The sequence below is a fragment of the Mirounga leonina genome, unplaced genomic scaffold (assembly GCF_011800145.1).
Source record: "Mirounga leonina isolate KUSES-001 unplaced genomic scaffold, KU_Mleo_1.0 Mir_175, whole genome shotgun sequence".
Classification (NCBI taxonomy): Eukaryota; Metazoa; Chordata; class Mammalia; order Carnivora; family Phocidae; genus Mirounga; species Mirounga leonina.
The window spans coordinates 35,521,359-35,548,989 of NW_023270453.1; the positions used below are offsets into that span (position 1 = coordinate 35,521,359).

Consider the following 27,631-nt stretch of genomic DNA (forward strand, 5'->3'; position numbering starts at 1 on the left):
TTTTCTTGTTTTCTTTTTTTAAGATTTTATTTAATTATTTGTCAGAGAGAGACACAGTGAGAGAGGGAACACAAGCGGGGGCGGGTGGGAGAAGGAGAAGCAGGCTTCCTGCTGAGTAGGGAGCCCAATGTGGGACTCGATCCCAGGACCCTGGGACCATGACCTGAGCCGAAGGCAGATGCTTAACAACTGAGCCACCCAGGCGCCCTGTTGTGTTTTCAATATGGCTTCCATTAGCTCTCTCTCTCTCTCTTTTTTTTTTTTTACAAAACACACCTCCAATTCCTTTTGGAAAGCCATGTGTCTTCAGCTCTTGATTGCATGGACCCTGATTGACTTAAGCAATCAATGTTTTATCCTCCTGGCCATGATGATGGGTTGAATTGGCCAAATAACCCAGGTACAGCCAATGATATGAGAGGAGATGTTTGCCGGGGCTTCTGAGAAAGAGTAACCCCTCCTTCTCTTGAAGGATATAAGATGTGGACTTATACTGGCCATTTTTGTTTTCCCAAGTGGAGCGACTGGAGCCTCAGGATCAAGCCAACACCATGGAGGCAGAACAGGGAGATAAATATCTTTGGCAATATCATTTAAGCCTCTGGATCAAGCTGAACCTGAAGCTAGATACCTCTGGACTGTTCAGCTCAACAAGTAAATCAAAGTCTTTTTGTGTTTAAGGCAGTTTGGGTTGGGTTTTCTGTCACTAGCAATCAAAACAGTCTCAGTGATGCACTTGCCTCTGAGGACTGCCAAGGGAGCAGAAGGAGTATCCACCTGCTCACTGGGGGCTCAGTCTGAAGGCAGGGACCAATGTGTTGGCAAAAGCGCAGGTGAAGAGGGGCTCTCATATACTGTAGGTATGAGTATAAATTAGTATGGGCTTTTGGGGGGGTGTCTCATTATAGTGTAGGTGTTTATGTGTTAATCTGGGTCCTCTGAGAAGCAGGCACAGGGATGGATTATGTGTGCAAGGATTTTATTAGAGGAAATGCCTTTGTGAAAGAAAATATGGAGAGAACCAGGGAAAGCTGGGAGAGGTGTCAGTCTGTGATGCAAGTCTGGCCCTCCAGTGAAGGACAGAAGGTGGAGGCCTCCTAGACTGGCCTGTAGTCTAAAGCAAGTTCAGCAAGGCCATCGGGGTGTCTCTGAACCAAAGTCCACCACCAAGGGAATGCTGCCCCCCAGGAACAAGGCTGCCTCACTTAGTCATTGCCTGGGAGCAGCCTATGGGAAGTAAGGCCTCCGAGTAAACAAAATGATGGATTTCACCCACAGAAGCCGGGGCCCTCAGTCAATTCTGTCCCTGGGAGTAGGAGGCCCTTGAGGTGCATTCTCACAGTGCTCACGGTACACATGCCCAGAAAACACTATTGAAAGGTCGATAGTGGTTAACTCTGGCTGGTGGGATTATGGGAGATACATCCAGGACACTTTATATGTGCTTTTGCAGTCCACATGCATATTTTTGTAATAGAAAAGTAATCCTATTTTTAAAATGTGCTTACACTTTGAACTGATAATTCCACTTCCAGGAATATATCCCCAAGAAAATAATTGAATATATATATATACAGATGATTATCACTGTGTTATCTGTAATCATGCAAAATTAGATGGCACCAAAAAGACTAACAATAGAAGGACTGTCAAATACACGTTGATATGTCCACATGCTGAGATCGTATGCTTCATCTGTGATGATCGTATGGGTGATGTATATTCATTGTCATGAGTACCAGCTTCCCTGTCTGTCTGTCCATCTATCATCCAGGTCTCTCTAAATATATCTCTTGATTGTTTTCACTCCTTCCTCCAACCATCCGTGCATCCATCCATCTACCCATCTGTCTATTTACCCATGCATGCATGCATGCATCCATCCATGCATGCATGTATCCATCCATCTACCCATCTGTCCATCTACCCATGCATGCATGCATGCATATATCCAACCATGAATGCATGAATGCATGGATCATCCATCCATCTATTCATCTATCCATGCATTATCTATCCAATCATCCATCCATCCATCCACCCATGCACGCATGCATGCATCCATCTATCCATCCATCCATGCATCATCCATCCATCCATCCATCCATGCATCATTCATCCATCCACACATCATCCATCCATCTATCCATCCATCCATGCATCATCCATCCATCCATCCCCGCATCACCCATCCATCCATCCACACATCATCTATCCATCCATCCATCCATGCATCATCTATCCATCCATGCCTCCATGCAGCTATGCATCTATGCATCCATGCATCCATGCATCCATCCATCATCGATCTATCTCCCCCGCTCTCCCCCACTCTCTCTCTCCCTCTCTCTTTCACGGATTATTCTCAGGCTTGGTTGCCTGGCTTCCCTGCCCACAGCATCTCAGCAGCAACAGTCTAGAAAAGATGGGAGATTCTGTGGGCTGTCAGAGACTGGCACAGTGACACCCAGATATGATGACAGGCGACAAAAATACCTGAAGTAGATGAAGCGCACATGACCCTGAATCATCGAGAAAAGACTAATCTTGTTGAATATCATCTGTTTAGGGAAGCAGGGAAATGTATACGTGGTTTAAAAAGATTGCCATCCAAAGTAGAAAAAATAGAGACAGTTGTGATGCTTGGGGAATGAGTTTTCGTTTTCGGGAAAAGTCCCCTATGCAGAGCTCCTTGTTCCCCAGAGCTGCCTGATAAATCACAGTCAGAGCTGGAGGGGAATGCATCTCCATTTTACAAATGAGAAAACTGAAACTCAGAGAGGTTAAGCCACTTTCATGAGGTCACATGGTAAGCAGAAGTGGTGGGATTTGAACCTTTTTTTTTTTTAAGATTTATTATTGGTGGGGGGGTGGGAAGGGGCAGAGGGAGGGGAGAGAGAGAAATCTTAAGCAGGCTCCACACTCAGTGCAGAGCCTGACTCGGGGCTCGATCCCACGACCCTGAGATCATGACCTGAGCCGAAACCAAGAGTTGGCTGCTTAACCGACTGAGCCTCCCAGGTGGCCCCAGCCTATGTCTTTTTGATTCCAGTTGAGTAACATGGAGATGCACCACCTAGATCCGCCTTCGAGGAAGAGGGCAGAGAGCTTTCAGCTGTCAGCTCCTTCAGGGTCGGCATCAGCTGCGGAGAAGTCACATCATTTCTGGGGAAGCCTGCGTCGCCGCCGACTGGGTCAAGTTCGGGTCTGAAGGCCTGGTCCTTTCCACCCCATGTGGTCCACTTTGATGGCAGTATTTCTTTTTTTTTTTTTTTTTAAGATTTTATTTATTTATTTGAGAGAGAGAGAGAGAGAAACAGCATGAGAGGGGAGAGGGTCAGAGGGAGAAGCAGGCTCCCCGCTGAGCCGGGAGCCCGATGTGGGACTCGATCCCAGGACTCTGGGACCATGACCTGAGCCGAAGGCAGTCGCTTAACCAACTGAGCCACCCAGGCGCCCTGATGGCAATATTTCTTTCTCCTGGATCTCCCTGCCAGGTTGGCTGATAATTTGCCAGGTCACACCCAGCTCCACTTCTTCCTCCGCTTTTCCTCCAATACCTTTAGGTATTGATCCCTAAGCGATCTCTGCACCAAACTCTGTCTCAGCGACTGCTACGGGAACATCCAGTCTAGAACCACGGATACTGGGAGAGGTCTGAAGAAGCAGGCAACAAGGCAGGGCTAAGGAGCTGGATGGCTTCCCTCTAGGCTGGCAATCAGTTGTGGTGGGTGGAGCACCCTCAGTCCCTGGCACAAGGTGGTTCAAACTTTCACTGAGTGAGCTGGGAGGGTGTCCCAGGGGCAGGGAATGCACCAGCAGAAGCCATGTATCGGGTAATGATACATTCATTACCAATACAATCGGGAACAGAGGAAATAGTATGCATAAGCATAACTAGGTTGGATGGCTATTGCTACAAGGCTTCGATGCTCTACAGAAAGATACTTATCAGCCGAGGACGAGTCACAGGCCCTTGCTCTAGGAGTGAAAGCCAGAGAACCTCTTTGGTTGCAGACAAAGAAGTTGGCAGGAGGGCAGACCAAGCCCAGGACTCAGAGTGACCGAACTTCAAAGGCAGTGAAGGTCCCAAGGAAGGCATGCATTATACGATGGTCAGGGCCCTGGTTAGGACCCTGACCCATGGGAAGAGGTCATCTCGGTGGTACCCCCAAAGATGTTTCCACTTTGGGGGCCATTCTGAATAATGCTGCGATGACCCCTCACGTCTGAATACCTGTCTTCAATACTATGGGTTATATACCCAGAATTAGAATTGCTGGGTCATATGGTAATTCTGTTTAACTTTTTGAGGAAGCACCGTCTTGTTTTCCAGGATGGCTTCACCATCTTATATTCCCACCAGCCATGTATAAATCTGTTGATATTTTTGTTTTTCTTTGGGGAACCGCCCACCTCTTCGGGCCCATGTGGTTTAGGTGATATCGACTCCCACACCTTTCTGCCCCAGAGATGTGCATCTGAGCAGGGTCTAGCCAACCAACATATGCCAAAGTAGAGTGTGACTGAGCCTGACCAATGAAATTCAACTCTGAGTCTAGAACAAACCTTGGATTTTTGTTACCTGGAGCAATAAATCCACCTCCCCTCTTTATTTATTTATTAAGCCAGTTTAAGTTGTGTTTCCTGTCACTTGTGCTCAAGTAACCACTCTAGCGGGTGCCTGGGTGGCTCAGTCGGTTAAGCGACTGCCTTCGGCTCGGGTCATGGTCCTGGAGTCCCTGGATCGAGTCCCGCATCGGGCTCCCTGCTCTGCAGGGAGTCTGCTTCTCCCTCTGACCCTCCCAACCCTCCCCCCTCTCATGTGCTCTCTCTCTCAGTCTCTCTCTCTCAAATAAATAAATAAAATCTTAAAAAAAAAAAAAAACCACTCTAGCATTAAGACTTGCTTGTTTAAAATCTCTGTCTGGGAGCTTTATCCCCCCCGTGTTCCACATTTATTGAGTGTCCGAACTACACTAGGTACGGCTACAAGACAGTGCTGGAGTCGGGCTCATTGTGAGGGGGCAAGACCGGATCAGTGAACGGTCAGAGACACGACCTTGCAAAGGGGAACTTGTGGTTGCAGGTGCTATCCTTCCGTGACCTCAGAGCTGCAGTGGCAAGAAGCAGAGAACCTGGGTGAGGGTCCACCTACCACAGTAAAAGTCACCTCACCTCCCCACTGGAGTAAAAGCCCTCTCCAGTGGCCTCGTGTCTGCACCGGCACCCCTTTCTTGCTGATGCTCGAGGAGGCAGCTGTCCAGCCTTTCTCTCTCATAAGGCTGGTCTTGACTTGCCACTGGGCATGGGGTGGGACAAACTTCACCCTGAGGCTGGGCCCAGCTCTGGCTACCAGGCTCCAGCCTGGCCCCCAGGGTAGCAAGTCCCCGTTCCATCCCTCCCTCCTCTAATCAGGAAAAGAAAAAGGAGCACAGAGGGAGTAGCAGTTGAGGGCTTGAATCTGGACTTTGGTAGGTCTTTGTTTGAAGCCCACTTCACTACTTGCTGTGTGACCATGAGCAAATCACTTAACTTCTCTGAGCCTCCGTTTCTTCATCTGCAAAATGAGACTATTAATAGTTTTTACTTCTCAAGATTGGTGTGAGGAGTGGCAATGTCATTAATGCTGATGGCGGTGATTGCTAATACCTCATGCGAGCCATTGTGGCCACTTTATGTACATTAGCTTCTTTCTTCCTCACAGCAACCCTGTGAGTTAAGTCTCATGAGCCCAGTTTGCAGATGAAGACACCGAGGCACCAAGAGGTTAAGGCATTCACTTTGGGCCACGTGATTAATCAGGGGTGGAGCTGGGTTTCCAGCAAGGGCATTCATGCTCTTGCCCGTGTGCTGGACCAACTGTACCTCCTATAAGCCTCAGATCTGCCCTATGGGTAGGAACAATTACTAAATCCATTTTACAGAAGAGGAAACGGAATGTCAGAATAAGTAATTCCCCGCAAGGACACAGAGCTAGAAAGCAGCAGGGCCAGGGCTTGAACCCAGGTGTGTATTCTTTTCACTGCTTACACCCGGGTGCTGCCCCAGGCGCACCTCCGTTCTCATACTCAGGATCCTGGGGTGAGGGCTGGTACTTGGGTGCATTGGTGAGCGGACACGGAAGCACTGTCCTTTGACCGATCTTTGTACAAGTCCCTCCCCCCACCCGCCCCATGCTTGCGTCACTAACACCTTTTCATCCAACAATGCAGCACTACGTACTGTTTAAACTGTATCCACTGGGGCGCCTGGGTGGCTCAGTCAGTTAAGCGTCTGCCTTTGGCTCAGGTCATGATCCCAGGGTCCCGGGATCGAGCCCTGCATCGGGCTCCCTGCTCCACGGGAAGCCTGCTTCTCCCTCTCCCGCTCCCCCTGCTTGTGTTCCCTCTCTCGCTGTGTCTCGCTCTGTCAAATACATAAATAAAATCTTAAAAAAAAAAAAAGATAAACTGTATCCGCTGTGGAGAAGGACGCCCCCAGCCACCTAATTCGCCAGTCTCCCTGCCATCCGTGGCACTTCCCCAGCACCCTTGCAAGAGCCCTGGTCTCAGGGGCACCCACCGCTGGTGGGCCGGGATCATATCTGCACGCAGTCCTCCTCTTCTGGGTCTGCGTGGACACCATCACCCGGCTGGTTCCCGTCCCAGTAGCTGTAGTCACAGGAGGGGCCGTCGGTCCATTCAAACTGCCCTTCCTAGGCAGCCCCATCCGGAGTCCGAGGAGGCAAGCCCGCGAGAGAAAGATCTGGCAATAGCACCAGCCCCACCTCCGGGAAGACGCTGTAACACCTCCATGCGGAGCAGAACAGAAGTCCTCACGTGCATGTGAGACACTGTAATTAGCACCACGAAACTGTTTGGTGAAGCCTTACTAGGTGCCACGCCAGGCGCCTTAGCCTCACTGTCCTCCGAGTGGGCATCTGCATCTCCCTTTCAGAGATGAGGAAACCGAGACTCAGACTGGTCCAGCCAAATTCATACCGCTCATAGAGCCTTCCTGCTGGGATTCAAACCCACGTCTGTGACTACAGTACCCAAGACCGTACCTACTACTCCACTTTTTTTTTTTTTTTAAGTTACCAGTGGGCAGGGGTCACCCTTCATTTCTTTCCTTTTGTCCAACACAGTGTGTATTCTTCTTGCCCGAGGTGGGACCGCTCTGTCCAATTACAAGAAAACGCCTGTTGGGAATGTGATTGGTGTTAAAATAAATGTGCAAATTAACTGTGGGGAGAACTACATCTTTGCAATGTTCTGGAACACAAGCCGTTTCTGCATTTATTCAAGTTCTTAGAAAAGTCTCCCCCGAAGCACTGATGATTACGGAGGGGGCGTCAGATAATGGAAATAGCATGCCGCCTCTACGAGCGAGTTCTCGAGCTTGCCTGTCCAGCTCTACCCTCTTCTTCCCTGCAGTCTGGACAAGGGGCTTAACCTCTCGGGTCTGTTTCCGCACCTTTACAACGGGGCTAATATCTCCCCCAGAAAGCTATTGTGAGGGCTGACGAAGTAAAGCACGCAAAGGGCTCACAGTGCCTGGCCCTGAAAAGAAAAGTTTAAAAAACAAGCCCTTTGACTGCACTGTTTGTTATTATTATTCTTAAATCTTGTAATACAAGTTCCTTAAACCCCAATTAAGTGTGTTCATCATCCCATTTTATTTTATTTATATGTACATATGTGTATATATATATATATATAAGCTTATTTAAGTTCTCTCTATGCCCAATGAGGGGCTTGAACTCACGACCTCAAGATCAAGAGTTGCATGCTCTTCTGACTGAGCCAGCCAGGCACCCCTATAATCCCATTTTATTTTATTTATTTATTTTATTTTATTTTATTTTTTTTAAAGATTTTATTTATTTTTTGACAGAGACACAGCGAGAGAGGGAACACAAGCAGGGGGAGTGGGAGAGGGAGAAGCAGGCTTCCTGCAGAGCAGGGAGCCCGATGTGGGGCTCGATCCCAGGACCCTGGGATCATGACCTGAGCCGAAGGCACACGCTTAACGACTGAGCCACCCAGGCACCCCCCATTTTATTTTAATATTTATTTATTTGAGAGAGAGAGAGAAAGCCCATGCGTACAAGAGGGGGGAGGGGCGGAGGGAGAGAGAAAATCCTCAAGCAGACTCCCCGATGAGCACGGAGCCTGACCTGGGGCTCTATCTCAGGACCCTGACATCACGACCTGAGCCAAAACCAAGAGCCAGACGCTTAACCGACTGAGCCGCCCAGGCGCACCCTCCCCCCTCACCATGGTCCCATTTTAAAGTTACTATTACAAATAGAAATGTTGTCGGGGTTTTTTGTTTTTTTTTTAATTTTTTTTTTTAAGATTTTATTTATTTGCGAGAGAGAGAATGAGAGACAGAGAGCATGAGAGGGAGGAGGGTCAGAGGGAGAAGCAGGCTCTCTGCCGAGCAGGGAGCCCGATGCGGGACTCGATCCCGGGACTCCAGGATCACGACCTGAGCCGAAGGCAGTCGCTTAACCAACTGAGCCACCCAGGCGCCCTGTTGTTTTTTTTAATGACAACTTCTATGTAGTTTCTTGCCAGCTGAATTCTATGGGTTTAAAAGATGTATCTCTGTCGAGTCTGCTCAGTACGGTTACCTCTGCCACTCCGAGAGCAGCCCCAGCCAGCCTAAACGAGCCGTGATCGTGCTCCAAGCACCAGGCTAAGCTCACTGACCTTCTCCAACAAGGCACTACGAAGAAACTGAAGCTCAGAGAGGTTAAAAAAAAAAATGCCCGAAGTCACCTACCACCCAGTCAGCCGCAGGACGGGAGGGGGAACCGGGGCCGGTTCCCCACAGTACCCTGGGGCAGGGCTGGTAGCACACGCCTCTCAGAACAGAGACAGTATTCAGCTCACCCAGGGAAAGTCTGGGGACAAAACTTCCAGGTGGAGTCTGCGGTGATATCACCAGGTATAAGATCTGGCGTCAGCTCTCCATTTTGGCCTAACCCTTCACCATGAATCCATTGACCACTGCCCCGCTCTGCATCCCCGACCCACTGGTCTTTAATGCCCTCGAATGGGTCAGAAGTGCTCACACCTTAGGCCTTTTGCCCATGCTGTTCCCTCTCCCTGGAATGCTTCTTCCTCTGGCTGACTATTTATCCATTAGATAGTAGCTTAAATGTCTCTAACCTAGGGAGGCTGTGGCAGCCATGGAAGGACACTGCCTGGAGCTCCTTTAGGAGGACCGGCTACAGGGAACATGGCTGACTGACCGCCTCAGCTCCCCTGCCCCTTGGGATTCATCCCAGCATTCACAGTGAGACCGGGCTTCCTCCAGGCTGTGCCCTGTCGGTGACTCAGCAAGAACTCAGGGGTGCTAGTGCTGGCCCATTCCTGCCCCATGTGGGCTTCCTCTCCTGGCCCTCCTTTGCCTGCGGACTCCCCACGGGCCTAGCCAAGTCCTTCTCAGAACTCTGCTATAATCAGAGGCTCTTCCTCCCTGGTCTTCCTTCCCCCGCGCCCCTCCCAGGTCTCAGACCCACCTCGCTGTCCGGAGACCTTCCCTGCCTCCTTATGCCCCCTCCTCTTTTTTTCTTCACAGCTTTTTCCCCTCAGAAATCTCTTGCACATCTAATCATATTTTTGTGTCTGCTTTTTCGAGAACTCAGACCCAAACAAAGGCCTCCCCTGACCATACTATGTTCCCATCATAGGCTCATTCACACCACTGTATTCTAACTGGGGCATCTCGGTGTCTGATTTCTCTCCGTGTGCTGGGCACGCAGCAGTGACCTGGCATAGAGGTTCCATGCACAAGGTTGGCTAAATCGAAACGGCGTCTTGGTTGGGAGCTTCCAGCAGTACCTGGTAGTCACGGCTTCCTTACCTGTCTGTGATCATGAAGCCCTGTCCAGACGTCGGCTGGGATCCCAGGCACACAGCTGTTGACAAGGTCATACACAAAGACATTCTCTTCCCAGCTGCAAACGTAAGGAACGCAGTAAGTGGGTTATTCCTTGCCTCTTTTCATAGGACAGAGTTGCAAACTGAAAGCGATCCTTCTTAACCTTCCTGGGCCACAGTAAATTGAGGATCTGATGCAACCCCGCTTTTTCCTTCTTTAATTACATCACCCATACGTGACTGCCCTGCCAGAGGCACCTCTGGATTGGATTCATGCCAGTTCAAGGCAGATCTCAGCACTGCTATTCATCCGAAAGATTTAAATCTGCCTCAAGGGGCGCCTGGGTGGCTCAGTTGGTTAAGCGACTGCCTTCGCCTCAGGTCATGATCCTGGAGTCCCAAGTCCCGGATCGAGTCCCGCATCGGCTCCCTGCTCAGAGGGGAGTCTGCTTCTCCCTCTGACCCTCCCCCTCTCATGCTCTCTGTCTCCCATTCTCTCTCTCAGATAAATAAATAAAAAATCTTTAATAAATAAATAAATAAATAAATAAATAAATAAATAAATAAATCTGCCTCAAAAGCACGAGCAAACAAGGTGGACTCGATTGACAATATCACGAAGAAAAAGAAAGATGTTTATACCACATTGCGCCCATCAAACAACTTAATGAAAATCTCCACTAGACATTTTTGTTTTTTCTCAAAAGCCCTCCTTTTGCTGCCAGTCCTTACTTACCCTACTAATTTTTTTTCTTGCATACCATCTCCAAAATCTTTTGCTTTCCTGGAAAATTCAGCTCTGGTCTTGAACTTACAGAGCCCACTCCGCAAACCAAAGGCCTCCAGGGAACAGATCACTCTCCTTTAGAAAGTGTCTTAGTCTTTTCAGGCTGCTGTAACCAAGTACCATACACCGGGTGGCTTTCCAACAACGGAAATCTGTTTCTCACAGTTCTGGAGGCTGGAGGTCCAAGATCAGGGGCCCAGCATGGTCAGGGGAGGGCCAGCTTTGTGGTCACAGACTTCTCACTGTATCCTCATAAGGGGGAAGGGGCTAGGGAGCTCTGGAGGGGCCTCTTGCAGAAGGGCACTAATCCCATTCATAAGGGCTTCACCCTCCTGAACTAATCACCTCCCAAAGGCCCCACCTCCCAATACCATCACACTGGGGGTTAGGTTTCAACATATGAATTTGGGAGAGACGCAAAGATTTAGTTCAAACGATATCTATTAAGCAGCTCCCTGAATATGACTGCCTGGAGAACCGTGTCGAGAATGATTCAGAGTGCCAGAAGTCTGAGTGCTTCTGGAACGGACTACTAATTTCTTCCACAAACACAAAATTAAGAAGAATAAACGTGTCTGCTTTGATTTGCTACCAATGGCTCAAGACAAAGGAAATTTAAGAGTGGGCATTTTGGACAAGGCGGCAGCCTCTGGACAGCGGCCATTCAGACGAAGCCAACGAGAGCAGACACGCTTTATGGCAACACAAAGGGTACAGCAACATAGTCCTGTTTTGAAGTGAGTTATTCGTGGGCGCCTGGGTGGCTCAGTTGGTTGAGCGACTGCCTTTGGCTCAGGTCATGATCCTGGAGTCCCGGGATCGAGTCCCGCATCGGGCTCCCTGCTCGGCAGGGAGTCTGCTTCTCCCTCTGACCCTCCTCCCTCTCATGCTCTCTGTCTCTCATTCTCTCTCGCAAATAAATAAAAAATAAATAAATAAATAAAAAATGAAGTGAGTTATTCGTTAGGTGTTAGGCCCAAGGCTGATAATTATTACTTCATCATTATTTCTTCAACCCGCTAACGTTTACCTTTTAATGCCACGTGGAAGCCAAAAATGGGAATCCCTTGCCCAGTGGAATCTGTTCCTCAGGGTTTGGGAACTACTTGAGTGGAGTGTGCCTGTTGTTCGTCCATTGGCTCTCACCTCCCTTGCCCACCCTCCTGAGCTTGGCCAATGGCATTTTCCAGGCTCGCCGATGTCCAGGCACTGGGTACGCCATTACCTTCCTCCGGGGTCTTCCCGCAGCTCCAAGGACCATGTCCCCACATGACTACAAGCCAAGAAGGAAAGGCAGTGATGGAAACTGGGCCTTCTCCACATGCCCGTGTCCATTGATCAGGGAGGAGAGTATTTCCAAGATGCCCCTTACAAACTTCCCCTTACATCCAACTGGCCGAACTGGGTTTTATGGCCAGTGGGAGCTGCAAAGGAGGCTGGAAAGTGAAATCTAGCTTTCTTAACTTCTTACACAGGCAACAGGCAAAGGGATTAGTCGTGGCTGTGGAGTAAGCTACTAGAAGGGTCTGCCCCAGTGCCATTTTGATGTGAGGATTCAATGAGTTCATTGGTGCCATACACAAAACACAGTGCTCAGGGAACATGTTAATGATCGAATGGAAATTTCTGTGTGTCTCTCTCTCTATCTATCCATCCATCTCCATTTCTTTGTTGTTTTTAGCAGCAGACAGCCTTCAGCATCCTTCACTGATTTTTTTTTTTTTAAAGATTTTATTTATTTATTTGACAGAGAGAGACACAGCGAGAGAGGGAACACAAGCAGGGGGAGGGGCAGGCAGAGGGAGAGGGAGAAGCAGGCTTCCCGCCAAGCAGGGAGCCCGATGCGGGGCTCGATCCCAGGACCCTGGGATCATGACCTGAGCTGAAGGCAGACGCTTAACGACTGAGCCACCCAGGCGCCCCTCACTGATTTCTTTTGTTAGGTGAATTATTTTATAAGCTCTTTGAAATAGGAGGTGAGAATCCCCCAGAAGACACCAATGCCTTCTGCTATGGTTTGAATATTTGTGTCCCCCCAAAGTTCCTGTGTTGAAATCCTAACGCCCAATGTGATCATATTTGGAGGTGGGACATTTGGGAGGTCCTTAAGTGGGAGTGCCCTGATAAAAGAGATGCTGGAGAGCCCTCTCACCCCTTCCACCATGTGAGGACACAGCACAAAGATGGGCCATTTGTGAACCAGGGAGCGGGCTCTCACCAAGAACCCAACCATGGCTGGCACCCTGATCTTGGACTTCCAGCCTCCAGAACTGGGAGGAATACATTTCTGTGGTTTATCAGCCCCCCCCCCCCATCTGTAGTATTGTTGCAATAGCAGCCTGAGGAGACTAACACCAATACTATTGGAGGAAATGGAGGGGAAAGAGGGTGAGCGAGGCAGGGCTTGCATGCCCTCGGAAAGATGAGCTGACATGAGAACACTAAGTAAGAACTGAGCCCCTGAGATGCCTAGGGTGATAATAAATGAAACCATTAACAGCTCCCACTGTTGAGCACTCGGCCAAGCTAACTATGGAAGAACTTCAGATGCTTGGTCTCCTTGGTCAGATCATGCGCGGAGGAAGTGATAGAGCTGGGACTGGTCCAGCACTATCTGACTTTAGTGCCCTTAAGGCACATCACATCTCCTCCTGTGGGCTTCTCCATCTGGAACATCTGCTGTTCCCATTCCTTAAGCTTCCTAAATTCTTCAAGGTCCTGATCCAGGACCAGTTTTTCCAGGAAGCCTTCCATGAGCACCCCCTATCCACTCCTGGACCGCCTGGAACACCCATTTCTGACCTCTTAGGGGTAGGCTGGTTGGCTTAGCTCTCTATTTCTCAGGGTCTGGTCTCCCCAAATGGGCCACAAGGACCACACAGACCAATATCAAGTCTTATTTCTGTTTGACATCTTCTCTCTCATGCTGTCAGCAGGCTCGATTCAATATCGATGTTCCAAGAGTGTGTGGTCTGACATGGGAATGATCCAATTTCTGGGGACAAAGTGTTCTTCAGCCCAGTGGGTCGCTGACCTTGGTCCTACCCAGCTGGGTAAGCACTGGCATCCCCCAATGCCTCTCTCGTGCACAATTTGGCTACATTGACTGCTGAACATACATTTTGGTGGATGGCTGCCCAGTCACTTTTAGCGATTTTGCCATCTTTGCTCAACAACACCTGCTTGGGAAACTATTTCAATAATTTATTGCATTTCCCCCATATCTGGTCAAAAATAACAGGAACAGAGAGAGAAGCCCAAGGTGCTACTGCCAGTAATCAGGAGCATGGATCAGATGAACTTAATTCAATTCAACTGTCGCTTGAAACAAAGATGGAAATTATCAGGTAAGCAGAAAATTTGAGGATCTTAAGCTTCAATCAGATGCTCCGCGGACATAAACTGATTGTGTGTGTAATTATGAAAGAAAAAAATTGAAAAAGCATGAAAAAAACCACCAGAAATATAGACTCGGGCTGTGTCTCAAAGACAAGATGTAATTAAGGATTTTATAATGGTGTCTAGCTTTATGCAAACTGAACTTCATGTATAATAGATGAATGAATTGTTCAGGTTTAACTTTCCTACATGTCTTCAGGAAAGTATTATATTCCAACATGGAAAACTACCTGTAAAGGAGAGGAAAGGGAGAGACTGTTAGTGTAAGAAAGGCAAGGAGGAGCAGTAGGAGTTGAGAAGACAGGAAGAAGGTAAGTCAAGGCAGAAAAGAACAGGAATTGGGTCAGGGATTGCCGGAAGTCCCCCAGTTTGCCTGGAATCCTTTCTGATGCCCAGCTAACCAAGGTTGAGGTTACAAGCACCATGAGCAGGCTGAGCTGCCCTTCCTCTGGGCTGGCTAAACGGAAATCTTCATTTGGAATTTTGAGAGAGAGAGAGAGCCAGTGCTGGGGTGGGGGGTGGAGGGAGAGATAGAATCTTAAGCAGGCTCCACACTGAGCGTGGGACTCGATCTCACGACCCTGAGATCATGACCTGAGCTGAAATCAAGAGTCGGACACTTAACCAACTGAGCCACCCAGGCGCCCCTGGAATCATTTTATTTTATTTTAATTTTTTTAAAAGATTTTATTTATTTATTTGAGAGAGAGACAGACAGAGATAGCGAGAAGAGAGCATGAGCAGGGAGGAGACAGAGAAGCAGGCTCCTGCTGAGCAGGGAGCCCGATGCGGGGCTCGATCCCAGGACCCTGGGATCACGACCTGAGCTGAAGGCAGATGCTTAACCAACTGAGCCACCGAGGCGCCCCAACCCCTGGAATCATTTTAAAAATATACTCTTTATCACATGGATCTCATTTTCCTCTATAGGCTCACAGTTTCTGAGAACTTCTTTGATCCATCCTTGTCAGTGCCAATCCTGCGCTCTGTTCTCTATCACAGGGAATTTGCCCTGAAGACCATTTTTCACCGGTTTTCTTGTCAGCTGACCTGCCCGTGGAGGGAGGCACAGATGAGGGTGGGAGGGAGAGAGAAGCCAGGGTATTTGTCTCCCTCTCTGCCTTGGGAGTCACTGGCAGGGGCTGCCTCACCCCAGTGGCTCCAGATCCTCTAAGGCTGGTTTGCCCTCCCGTTAGGGGTGGGATTGGCTTCCTGCCGTTGTGAATCTCTGGACTGCCTCACTACTGCCTCTTTAAGTTCTTAGATTCCATCACCCGTGTGTATTAAATTCTCTGTTTTGAGTATTTGTAGTGGTTCCTGTTCTCCTGATAGACCTGACTGCCACGCTATATTCCCTCAGCACCACTGAGAATACAGTGGGAGCTCTCCACATTGGTTGGATAAAAACATGGAGGATTCGCTTACACACTAAGATAGAGGACCCCTTCTCCATTCTTACCAAAATTCGGGGACTCTAAAGCATAAAGAACCAACTGTCTTTCCAGCTTCAAGTCTTTGAGATTCTTTTTTTAAAGATTTTATTTATTTATTTGAGAGAGAGAGAATGAGAGAGAGCACATGAGAGGGGGGAGGGCCAGAGGGAGAAGCAGACTCCCTGCCGAGCAGGGAGCCCGATGCGGGACTCGATCCAGGGACTCCAGGATCATGACCTGAGCCGAAGGCAGTCGCTTAACCAACTGAGCCACCCAGGCGCCCAAGTCTTTGAGATTCTTGAAAAACAGAAGCAGGATTGTGAAGTTGTAGTTTGGGCACCAATGGAACATAGCATAGTTGGCTTGAAGGAACCCACACATGGTCCAGGATGTCTGAGGTGAAAACAAGTCCTAATAGGGTGATGAAAAAAATGCTCTAGGAGAGGTGGTCGATGAGTGCAAGTAGGGTGCCATGGAGTCAGGGGGACTTCAGTGAAGAGATGAGCCTGAAGGTTAAGGAGGTATTTATCTGGAGGAGAAGATGGGGATAGGAATTCCCTGCAGAGGGAACAGATTGTGCAAAGGTATGGAGGAGCAAAAGGGCTGGATCAGACTGGAGAACTTTGAGATGGTCCGTGTGGCTGGGGCTTGGGAGACACAGAGGAATGTGGAAGGAGGTCTTGGTGGGTGGGCTATGGAATTCAACTGTTCAGGTTCAAATCCCAGCTCCACCACTTTCTAGCTAGCTAACTTTAAGCAAGTTACCTTTCTGGAGGATCAGGTTCCGTGTCTGTGCAATGAAGATACCTACCTAATATGGTTTGAGAGAGCTTCAATATGATGATGTATATAAATGCCAAGCAAATAAATGTCAGTTATTATTCCTCATATTATAGTCTTCGTATGTATGTTATGTGAGTTGTTATCACAGGGTCAAGCCCTCTGCACAAAATCAGCACTTATAAAGACGGATCCTGCAGCTTGCTATTTGCCACCCAGGATAAATGCTTTGCCTTCTACCGTTTCAATGAGAAATTGGGCTGGACCAATTTCAAAGAGAATTCGGGCTAGATCAAAGCTAGCTAGAATTACCCAAGAGAAACACCAGTGAGAAATGCCATTTTTCACTCCCCTTTCCAAAGGGGGTGCTTGGTTGGGCCATGGGGGATGGATGTCCACTCACCTGTGGATGGAGGTCAGTTTGGTGGATTTCCTGCCAGTGGAGAACTCAGAGCAGTAGAAGTCGGCCTCGGCCCAAGTCTTATTGAGAGGGAAAAATCTATAGCAGTGGCCTTTGAACTCCATCCAGAACAGTGGGCACAGGGAAGCCCGCGGCAGCTCCGGCATGCCTGTGGGCAGAAAGAAAACAGACTGGCAGGAGGGTGGGCGGTGCGCAGACATTGTTCCTACAGCTTGTGACGTCTTTTCAAGAGTGAACATAAAACATGGCCCATTATGATTAGTAAAATTCTACGCTTGAGGTCCAAAGAACACGTGCATACCTAACATTTACCAAATGACAAGAGTAATATACGCTTATTATAGAACACTTGGAAAAATGTTACTGCTCTGGTGTATTTTTCTTCATGTCACGCTTGAATGCAGTGATTTGTAAAAATTCAATTGTTATATTGTACTATACATACCTGTGAGTATTCCGAGTTCCAAAAATGAGAACGTATTTCCCCCACGTCATTATAAATTTTTGTAAACATGGTTTTAAATAGCTCTCGAATCCTCCACTGAGTGGCCCCCCTTGAGTTGATTTAATCATTCCCCTATTTGTGGATAATTAGACTGGTTCCCTTTTTTAAAAACAATTACACCCAGTGCTGAGATGAACAGCCCTTGTGCATCAAGCTTTTTCAGCATTTCTGGTGATTTTCCGAGGAGAGATTTTTAAGGCTTTGATACAATTTTGCTAAATTGCCTCCTGAAAGCAATTTATACTCCCACGGTAATGCCTGAGAGTGCCCATCTCACAGTGCCCTTGCCAGCGCTGAGTGTTATCACTTTCATGGCAATCTTTGCAAATTTTATAAGCAAAAAATGGTATCTTGTTTCAGTTTGCAATTCTGAGCTCTCTGGTGAGGGCGGAGATTTTTCCACGTGTTTATTGACAAATGATAGCCCATTGAACTATTTATATCTGTAAGCCCATCGAACTGCTGGGGTTCAGGATGTGCTCTTAATTCTGAAAAAAAAAAGCACACATGGAAAACCCATGATTGAGACAAAAAAGTTCTCCCAAGCATCAGCCCCCCTGAAGGCTTCTTAGGAGATACTCTTTTTGGAAACGACTCAAGATGACTGGCTGGGGGGAGGAAGACACGCCGAGAACCTTCCTTGAACAACGTTAGGTGGCGCCCCCGTAGCAGTGGGCGGTGGTGAGACCTGTTGGACTGGGATCTGGAGCCCGGGGTCCCAGCCACCAGCAATGGCACATTCCCTCCCTTCTTTTTTTTTTTTTTAATTTTTTTTTTAAGATTTTATTTATTTATTTGAGAGAGAGAATGAGATAGAGCGAGCATGAGAGGGGGGAGGGTCAGAGGGAGAAGTAGACCCCCCGCTGAGCAGGGAGCCCGATGCAGGACTCGATCCCGGGACTCCAGGATCATGACCTGAGCCAAAGGCAGTTGCTTAACCGACTGAGCCACCCAGGCGCTCTATTTATTTATTTTAAAAGGATTTTATTTATTTATTTGACAGAGAGAGATAGCGAGAGCAGGAACACAAGCAGGGGGAGTGGCAGAGGGAGAAGCAGACTCCCCACTGAGCAGGGAGCCTGATGCGGGACTCGATCCCGGGACTCCAGGATCATGACCTGAGCCCAAGGCAGTCGCTTAACCGACTGAGCCACCCAGGCGCCCACATTCCCTCCCTTCTGAGCTGTCAAACTGGCTGACATTTGGGGTCCCTTTTGCGGCCACGCAAGGACGTGGGATCTTTGCCTTTCCAGCCACTGTAATAGCTGGCTGAGCTCTTGAATAATTAAGTAGTGGACAACACTCTCGGAGCATTTGTGACGTGCCAAACACATACAGGGAAACCGAGGCTTAGACAGGTCAAGTGACTTGCCCAAGGTCATCCTGCGAGTCCGTGGCAGATAGGGATTTGAACTCAGCCTTGGGACACCATAGTCTTTGATCTTAAAGTCCGCAGGATGTTTCATCAAGGGAAATCAACAGGGCTGAGAATGGTTAATAGTCTTTTAGCACTTACTTCAGGAGGTTGGTAGGCCAACTAATTGGGCCAGATCAATTCGCGGAATGCGTGGCATGTATGGACCGCTCTGTGATAGTATGATTATTAATGATTAGCTCAGGGGTTCATAACCAGGGTTGATGGGGCTTCGGGGATCCAGCGAATCCCCTGAAATTAAATGCAAAATCAAAAGTGTGTATGTGTGCGCGTGCACATGCGTGTATCTCTGTGCATTTATTTGGGGGAAAGGAAGAGTCAGTTGTTTTAATCGAGAGCTCTGCTAAGCAGACAGGTTCCATGCTTCCCATCACTGACCAGAGCCACTGGTCTTTCTTGTTTGACCAGAACCAGCCCTTCCCCCACCCAGGCAGCTGTGCTCGGCAGTCCTGGCTTGTCCCTTCTGCGTGTTGCTGAGCTCTTTGTAGGGATTTTGTGGCACTGCATTTTACGTAGAGAGAGAGAGAGAGCAATAATTAAATGAAGGGGGCTGGAAGGGGAAAGGAGGGGGCAAGGGTCCTCGCTCCCCTCTCCCCAAGGCCCAAAGGCTTCTCCTGGGTCCTAAAGCCTGGTGGATATTTTAAATCAAGTCTCCCTGTGGAAAACAAGCTCCCTCCTCCACTCTGCTGGTTCCTTGATTTTCTCCACTGAACAAACATGCCTGGAGTGAAACATACCAGAAAATGGGGCTGTGACAGGTCACTGCTTAATTACTCCCTTTTCCACCTGGGCAGGCAAAGGCCTTTAATTGGAAGGATCTGGGAGGCAAAAAGCCACGTGTTTGCACTGGGATGATAATGAACTCCACCCTGCCTGGTATCCCACACCCCCTTTGCCTCTGGGATTTGAGAAACTAAGAACTGAAGGATCTCAGAGGCCATTCATCAGCCTGAACCCCGAAATAGCCTTCGCTAATCCGTGTCTCTCTTGTGAAGGGATTTCTCTAGGTTTATAGCTTTACAAGTCAGATAATGATGGCAATATAATAAACAGGATCAACACTACTGAGCTTTCATCTGAGCCAGGCATTGTGTCAAGTTCTTTGTACATAACAATTCATTTAGCGTTCACACATTCTACAAGGTAGGTACCACAATCACTTCCACTTTACAGAGGAAGAAACCTAAGGACAGAGAGGTTGAGTAACTTGTCCAAGATCACACAGCTCCTAAGCGGCAGAGGTAGTTTTTAAAGCCAGGCTATATGGCTCCAGACCTAATTTAGGGATTCCTGCTGCATTTAAGCCCATTTCCTTTAGTCTCAGTCTTGATGGCCTGGTCCTTCATTCACTCCTCTTCATTCAACAAGTCCTATCGGAGCACTACTTGGGCTCAGGCAGTTAGTTGGCTAAATGCTGGAGATACTGTGGCCAACTACACAGAGGTGGCCTCTGACCTCTTGGGTCTTACAGTCTAATGGAGACCGACATTAAGAAAAATAAGCACAGATATAAAATGTCATTAATGTGCCATTTGTGGATGCGTGTCATGCAGGCAAAAACTTGAGGGAGCAGCCCCCAAATTATTTTTGGAAGCTGGTTGTTTGCCCCCTTTGTCTCCCTAGTTGAACTGGTGGCCGCCCCAACCCTCTCTGCAAGGAGCCTGTGGGGTGATTAAGACAGGGCCCCAGAGTCCCCTTCCCAGATGGGGGAATTTCAGGGAGTTGCCATAGGAGCACCGAAACATGTCATATAAGGATTTGGAGATCTGGGAGGCTTCCTGGAGGGGATGATATCTCATCTGACACCTGAAAGGTAAGAGTCAGAGAAAATGTTTCAAGTGCTGTGTGGACACAGCAGGTGCAAAGGCCCTGAGGTATGAGAGAATGGAACATTTGGAGAACATTTGCAAATGGTTTAGCCAAGCTGGGAATCTGAGGGTGGCGGGGAAGGCAAGAGATGAGGCCAGAGGTGACAGGGAGGGGGGAGGGGTAGAGACAGGAAGGCATGCACAAAGGAGCTTGTTGCTCGGGAAACCAGGAGGCCAAACGGTAAGGTCTTTTTACCTCAATTACCAGCACTAAAGGTCACCAAGATCTCCCAGCTGGGGTGGGAGTCAAAGTCTTTGGGAGCTCTGAGCTTGTGAAGAAAAAAGAACACACCAGTGGAGTTCAGGGCTCATTTTTTTCTCTCTCTCTCTCTCTTTTTAAAAGCATAAATTGTCACCTTCCCACTCAATCTGGCTGCCTGCTCCCCTGGCCCCAATCCAGCCGCCTACAAATGCACTACCCTGCTGCCTCCTGCCCATATCAGCCTTGAGAGCCAGCCAGGAGAGGAGGTGAGGAAGGCTCTGGGGTCCACATCCCAACCCCCACCCCACTCCCACTACTGGGCCCCATATGTCCCAGGAGACAGGAGGAAGAGTCTCCCAGTGTCCTGGAAGGTGGCGACTGGGAGGGCTCTGTCACCCTCACTGCCTTTCCTTCCTGCTGTCTCCCTGGTTCACATGTCCCACCATCAGACCATCCTCCTCACCAGTGAGTCCTGGCTCTGGTTTCCAGAGCTGGTGGTCCTGGGCCTCTCGTGTCTGAGCCCTGCTTTCCCTTCTCCGGGCCACGCTTGTGGCCACATGATACAGAGGAAAAAAGCACTGGGCCCTTTCTTCTATTGCCCAAACAGCGGCCATTCATTCGGTGGTGAGTATGTAACTGCTGAGACCAGCCTCGGGGGGTGTCAGTATCATCCCCATTTTACAGCTGAGGAAACTGAGTCTCGGAGAGGCTAAGTCACTTATTCCCACAGCTAGCAAGTGGTGGTATCGGGATGAACTCAGAATTCCCCAAACACTAAGCGCCTCCGGAAAACATCTTTTTTCTGCCCTTGGTTTTCCCATTTACAAGACAAATATATTAAACACCAAATTCAACCACATCATGGATTGAATGTGTGCGTCTCCCCCTCCTCAAATTCATATGTGGAAGCCCTAATCCCCAATGTCTTTGGAAGGGGGGCATTTGGGAGGGGAGTAGGGTTAAATGGGGTTATCGGGGGGCACCCATGATAGGATTAGTGCCCTTATAAGAAGAGAAAGAGAGACCAGCGCTCCTGCACCCCCACTTTTCTCTCTATTTGTGAGGACACAGCAAGGTGGCCATCTTGGACCCAGCAAGAGTCCTCACCAGGAACCAAATTGCTCAGGATCTTGATTTCGGACTTCCCACGCTCCAGAACCGTGAGAAATCAATTCCAATTGTTTAAGCCTCCCAATCTATGTTTTTTGTTGTTGTTGTTTGTTTGTTTTTTTGTTTTTTACCATAGGTTATAGCAGCCTGTGCTAGTTGACTAAGACTAAAAGTTAATCAAGCCAATAAGTCCATGTCTCCCGGGTGTCTATTTGGCTTTGAGGTCTGTGCCCGCAAGTTGCTCACAGTCTGGGGAGAGGAACACACTCACGACAATGAGTCATCATATACTAAGATACAGTCCAGAAATATGCAGAGTGCTCTGTGCCCATAGAGGTGGGGTGGGGAATCGGGTCAGAGTGTCCATGGGGCACTCTGGAATCTGACTCTATGATTCAGACTCTGAGGGGTATTCTAGGAAGTGGAGACATCCAGTTGCTCAGACCTCTAGGCTGCAGCTTGGACTCTGGAGTCCAACGGCCCCCGTTGGACACTCAGCTCTTTGTGCCTCCATTTTCTCATCTATAAAATGGACATGATGATAATGCCTACTTCACAAGGCAGCCATGGCCTGGCTCATACTTGGCATTCTAGTAAGCATTAGGTATTACTGCAGCAGAGACAGCCTGGGCCCCGGGACCCGCCTGGAGCTGGGAGTGCGGTGCCAGCCTGATTCCCCTGCCCACCCCTGAAGCCCTGCAGAAGCAGCACCCCACCCCCACCCCCAGCTTCAAACGCCTTGCTGGAATTGCCTTTGCTGTGGAGAGTTCTTGGCCTCAGGAGCCAGGAAAGGAAACTTGATGGTAATGGTTGAAGAACCATAACAGCAAATATTTATGCAGCTTTTACTAGGTGCCAGGTCTCTTCTAAAGCACTTTACATTCATTAATCCCCTTGTACAATGTGATCAAAGCCAAGTTCGCAGAAAAAGTTTTGGGAAAAGGCTCTAGTCTGGCTAAACCCTCCCAAGTCTCTCAGAAGTGTCTAAAGCGTTTTTTTGTTGTTGTTTTTTTTTCCAGAGCAAATCTCGAGGTGTGGCTGAGTTGCACTCTGTGCGTATATTTGCATGTTCACGGAAGGTCAGGAGACTTGGGGTGAGTGAAGAAATGACAGATGCTCTGTTCTGCTTTGCACGGGAAGGCTGGGATCCAGAGGAGAAAGACAAACAGGGCGCATTCTCAACAAAGAGGGCTCTTGGCTGTGCACTCACCTTTGTGGCCTGCAAAGGCCCACCAGGACCCTAGAGGAACCCTTCCTAGTCACACATCAACATGCACACTCTTGCTCACACACTCACACACACACACACGCTTACACTCACACATTCTCATCTGGGTTGAAGTCACCTTCCTCTAGAAGATCTGTCTGCTCAGGCTCGAACTAGACTTTCTGCCAGGCTGGGAACCTGGAGAGCCGGAGATCTACCCCTTGGCAGGGTCACTGGCCTCTGTAGGTCTCAGTTTCCCCAACTGTAACATGTTGGGCTGAATGGATTTCCCCGACCCTTCCTGCCAACTCCAGTTCTGAGCTCTCCAAGACGGCTGGGTTTGAAGTGATCTCAGTTCCCCTCTTGGCAGAATAAGGGTGAGCTGGGGAGAGACCTCTGGAAGGTCCTTTCTCCAAGGGAGGCTTTTGTCACAACAGAAAACTGTGTCTCCTGACCACTTCTATCGTATCACCAACAAGTGCAGTAGCAGAAGAACTAACTCTCATTCTTTAAGCACTTAACAGGTGCTACGCACTTCATCTGCACGATCTCATTGAAGATCCCCAAAACACTTAGTAGGCGCCATTATTATCCCCCCTCTCCAGGGGAGGAAACTTGATGCTCACAAAGAGGTGCCACAGGTACAAGCGAGTGGGAGAGAAGACTCCCCACTTGCTCCCACTTGCAAACTCAGCCTCAGGCCCTTCCCACACACATGGGACGGAAAGGCAAGGCCATGGGATATACAAGGCAGACCTCAAGGATATTTTGTCCACCTTCTCTCCTGCTCGCCTACTGCATGGATGAGAAGACTGAGGCCTAAGAGCAAGGATGCAAAGTCACGGTTATGGACTGAATTTTTGTGCCCCCCCCCGCCCCGTTCATATGTTGGAGCATTAAGCCCCAGTGTGATGGTGTTTGGAAGTGGGGTCTTAGGGAGGTAATTAGAGTTAGATGAGGTCATGAGGGACGGGGGGCCATGATGGGATTAGTGTCCTTACAAGAAGAGGAAGAGAGACCAGTGTGCGCACATGCGCTTTCTCTCTCTGCCACGTGAGGACTCAACAAGAAAGGTGGCCGTCTATAAACCAGGAAGAGAGCCCTCACCAGGGAACGGAATTAGGCAGCACCTCGACTTCCCAGCCCCCGGAGCTGTGAGCAATAACTTCCTGTTGCAGCCCGAGCCAAGGAAGACAGAGTTTATGATAGATCAGAGCCCCTAATGCTTGCCTAGATAAACAAAGACCACCACTCACCTTGGTTTAAGAGGGATGCCCAGGTACATCTGAATTTCAGCTAAACAACAAATCACTTTAAGTCTATGTCCCACTCAATCTTTGAGAAATGCTTATACTAAAAGGTGATTGTTTATCTGAAAATCAATTGTACCTGGGCATCAGGTATTTTATCTGGCAACCCTATCACCCCACTGTTTCAATTCACCCCAGCACCATAACAGCCCAATAATGGGGTCTTATGGGAATCCTACACTTTCATTATGAGTTTAACGGGGATCAAAATAGTATGTCTGTCATAGGCTTATTGCAGAGGTTAAATAAATCCATACACAAAAAGTGCTTAAAACAATGCCTGGCACATAGAGAGGGCTATGTAAATCTTAACTGGTTATAGGTATTATCATTATTTTAAATATTTTTTTTTAAGATTTTATTTATTTGAGAGAGAGAGTGAGAGAGAGAGAGCACAAGAGGGGGGAGCGGGAGAAGCAGACTCCCCGCTGAGCAGGGAGCCCCATGCGGGACTCGATCCCGGGACTCCAGGATCATGACCTGAGCTGAAGGCAGTCGCTTAACCAACTGAGCCACCCAGGCGCCCTATTTTAAATATTTTAAACAGTGTTTGGAAAGAACCCTCACAGTGGAGGCGACAGGCAAGATCCTCAGCCCAGAGCAGACGGGTAGGATTCAGGAATCTTCCCGCCCAGACGGGGTTCCCTCACAGTGAGCACCCTGGTCTTCCCATTGCAAAGAGGAAGAAACGGAGCTCCTTTGAAGCCCTGAGTCTTTCACGTGGGACACTGGGAGGCCACATGCCAGAGGCTGGTAATTGCTGTCCTAACTGCCCGGGACACAGAAAACCCAGAGAAGCGGGCCACCAAGGGAGGTCATGAGAGGGACAACTGTGTCCCCTTGCATGCCTAACTTGTGGTGGCAAGCAGCAGGTCTGAAAGGTCCCTGGGAACAGACGTCACAGTCAAGGTGGGGGTGGCCCCCGCACCCCTGATGCCAAATGCCAACAGAAATCCCGTTTTCAGACTTTGCTGTGGTGCCAGGCACCAAGCGCGAGCACTGCCCCACTTTATCTTATTTCCCTTGCAGAGTCGCCCCAGACGGTGTTACTCTGACCCCCATTTTCCGAAGGAAGCTGAGCTCAGAGAGGTTAAGAAATTTGGGCGAGGTCACACCGTTTTTAAGATGCTAAGCTGGGATTTAAAAATCAGGACTCTTTGAGTCTGAGCAGGGGACAATGCCGCTGGCTGGGGTGGGGGGAGGGGAGCCGGAAGGGCTGTCGGGAGGCTCAGCTCGGCTCCCACCGCTGCAGCCCAGGCTAACCAGGCCTCGCTGACAGAACCTCAAGTGTCTGGGAGGTGTTCTCCTCTCCTCCTGCTCTGGCCCTGGCCCCGGTGCTCACCTGGGCTGATACTGATGTCCGTCTGTGGAAAGGCCTGTGCAGAGGGGAGGGTCAGGGAGGCCGCCCCCACCCTTGCATCCCGAGGCCCAAGGAAGCCACCTGCAGGCCTGAGAGGAGGAGAGAGGCCCTTCCACTGGAGCTCTCTTGGGAGCAGGCGAGAGCTGCTGGGAGCTCAGGACACACTGCAGAGCCTCCAGTCTCCTCCTTCTCCCCTCCCTTCTCTCCTCCCTCCCCTCTGCACTGCCGGAGACAGCTCTGAGTGACAGCCTGAAAGCTGACCCTGGTCCGCCCCCTCCGGGGAACTAAGAGAAACCACCGCCCTGCTTCTGAGCCACTGTGTGGCCTTGGGCATGTGCGGGCTTCTCTGAGACTCCATTTTCTCCTCTGTGAGATGGGATAGTAACAGAGCTTGCATCCGGGCCTGTCACAGGAGATAAAAGCATCTCGGGCCCCCTCAGAGGAAATACATACCAGAAGGTAAAAATAGAAGTCGGAGGCAGAAGTGGATGGGGCCTTTGTTCTTGGGCTCAGCTCGTCCCCACCCCACCCTGGCCCTGAAGGCCCTAGAACACTGCTTGCCTAGGAAGCAGCAAGGGAGGCCTAGGCGGGTTACCCTCCTCCCTTTCCCTCTACCTTTTAGGGTTTCTTAGGGGTTAAAGGAGGTGCCAGTAGAAGGTTCTTGGCCCAGAATAAGTGCTCAATGAAGAGAAGCAAACATTATCATTCGTGCACAAGTCTCGCGTGTGGTTTGCTCTGACTTAACATAAATGTGTTCAAATCCACCGGTGTTTCATTGGGAAGGTCACTGCACTTACGAATTAGTATCTCCGAAAATCGGAGTCTTTCTCTCCCCTGCTTCATGTGTTGTCAGGCAAGTCACTCTGCCCTTCTGAGGCCTCAGTTTCCTCCTTAATAAAATAGGGGACACCAAGAGTACCTACCTCACAAAGAATCAATGAAATCATTTGTTTGTAAGACTCAGCATAATGACCTCACTGATATGAGGAATTCTTAATCTCAGGAAACAAACTGAGGGTTGCTGGAGTGGGGGGTGGGGTGGGAGGGATGGGGTGACTGGGTGATAGACACTGGGGAGGGTATGTGCTCTGGTAAGCGCAGTGAATTGTGCAAGACTGTTGAATCTCAGATCTGTACCTCTGAAACAAATAATGCAATATATGTTAAGAAAAAAAAAAGAAGAAGATAGCAGGAGGGGAAGAATGAAAGGGGGGAAATCGGAGGGGGAGACGAACCATGAGGGACGATGGACTCTGAAAAACAAACTGAGGGTTCTAGAGGGGAGAGGGGGTGGGAGGATGGGTTAGCCTGGTGATGGGTATTGAGGAGGGCACATTCTGCATGGAGCACTGGGTGTTATGCACAAACAATGAATCATGGAACACTACATCGAAAACTAATGATGTAATGTATGGTGATTAACATAACAATAAAAAATTTTTTAAAAAGACTCAGCATAGATGCTGGCAAATAGTAGGTGTTCAACAAAGGATAGCAAATTTCGCTACCATTATCACGGATCCAGTGCAAGCCTTCTCCTGGCAGGAGACCCTGCATACTCCCCTCCCTCCCCTGCTTCCTCTCCTGAAATGCCCCATCGGGTTCTCTGACACTCCGTGTGGCTGGCACCCCCAGGGAGGACTTGAACCTGTCCCAGGCACTCACTTCTCTCTGGTATACCTGCTGCCATGCCTTCAAGGTCTAACTGCGGTGCTCTGTGGGCACCGGGTGGAGAGCCTGCCGAGGTCAGACTCAGGCTGCAAACACAGCTCAGGCTCAGTCTCCTCCTCATGCCCCACGTCTACTGGTTCCTCAAAACGCTGGGCTGCTGCACACCCCAGAGCGTGCATGTGTATTTATTTAATTTTTTTTTTAAGATTTTATTTATTTATTTGAGAGAGAGAATGAGATAGAGCAAGCATGAGAGGGGGGAGGGTCA

At 49.1% G+C, this 27,631-nt stretch overlaps 1 protein-coding gene across 1 annotated transcript; it reads right to left on the reverse strand.

Annotated features, from left to right (window-relative positions):
• Positions 1–4,950: 4,950 nt before the first annotated feature.
• On the reverse strand, positions 4,951–27,382 carry CLEC19A (C-type lectin domain containing 19A). Its single transcript, XM_035022487.1, is given in 7 exon segments — positions 4,951–5,070; positions 5,073–5,114; positions 6,565–6,697; positions 9,859–9,952; positions 16,678–16,843; positions 25,675–25,773; positions 27,373–27,382. Coding segments are annotated over 7 exon segments (576 nt in total). The 3' UTR covers positions 4,951–5,038.
• Positions 27,383–27,631: the final 249 nt, after the last annotated feature.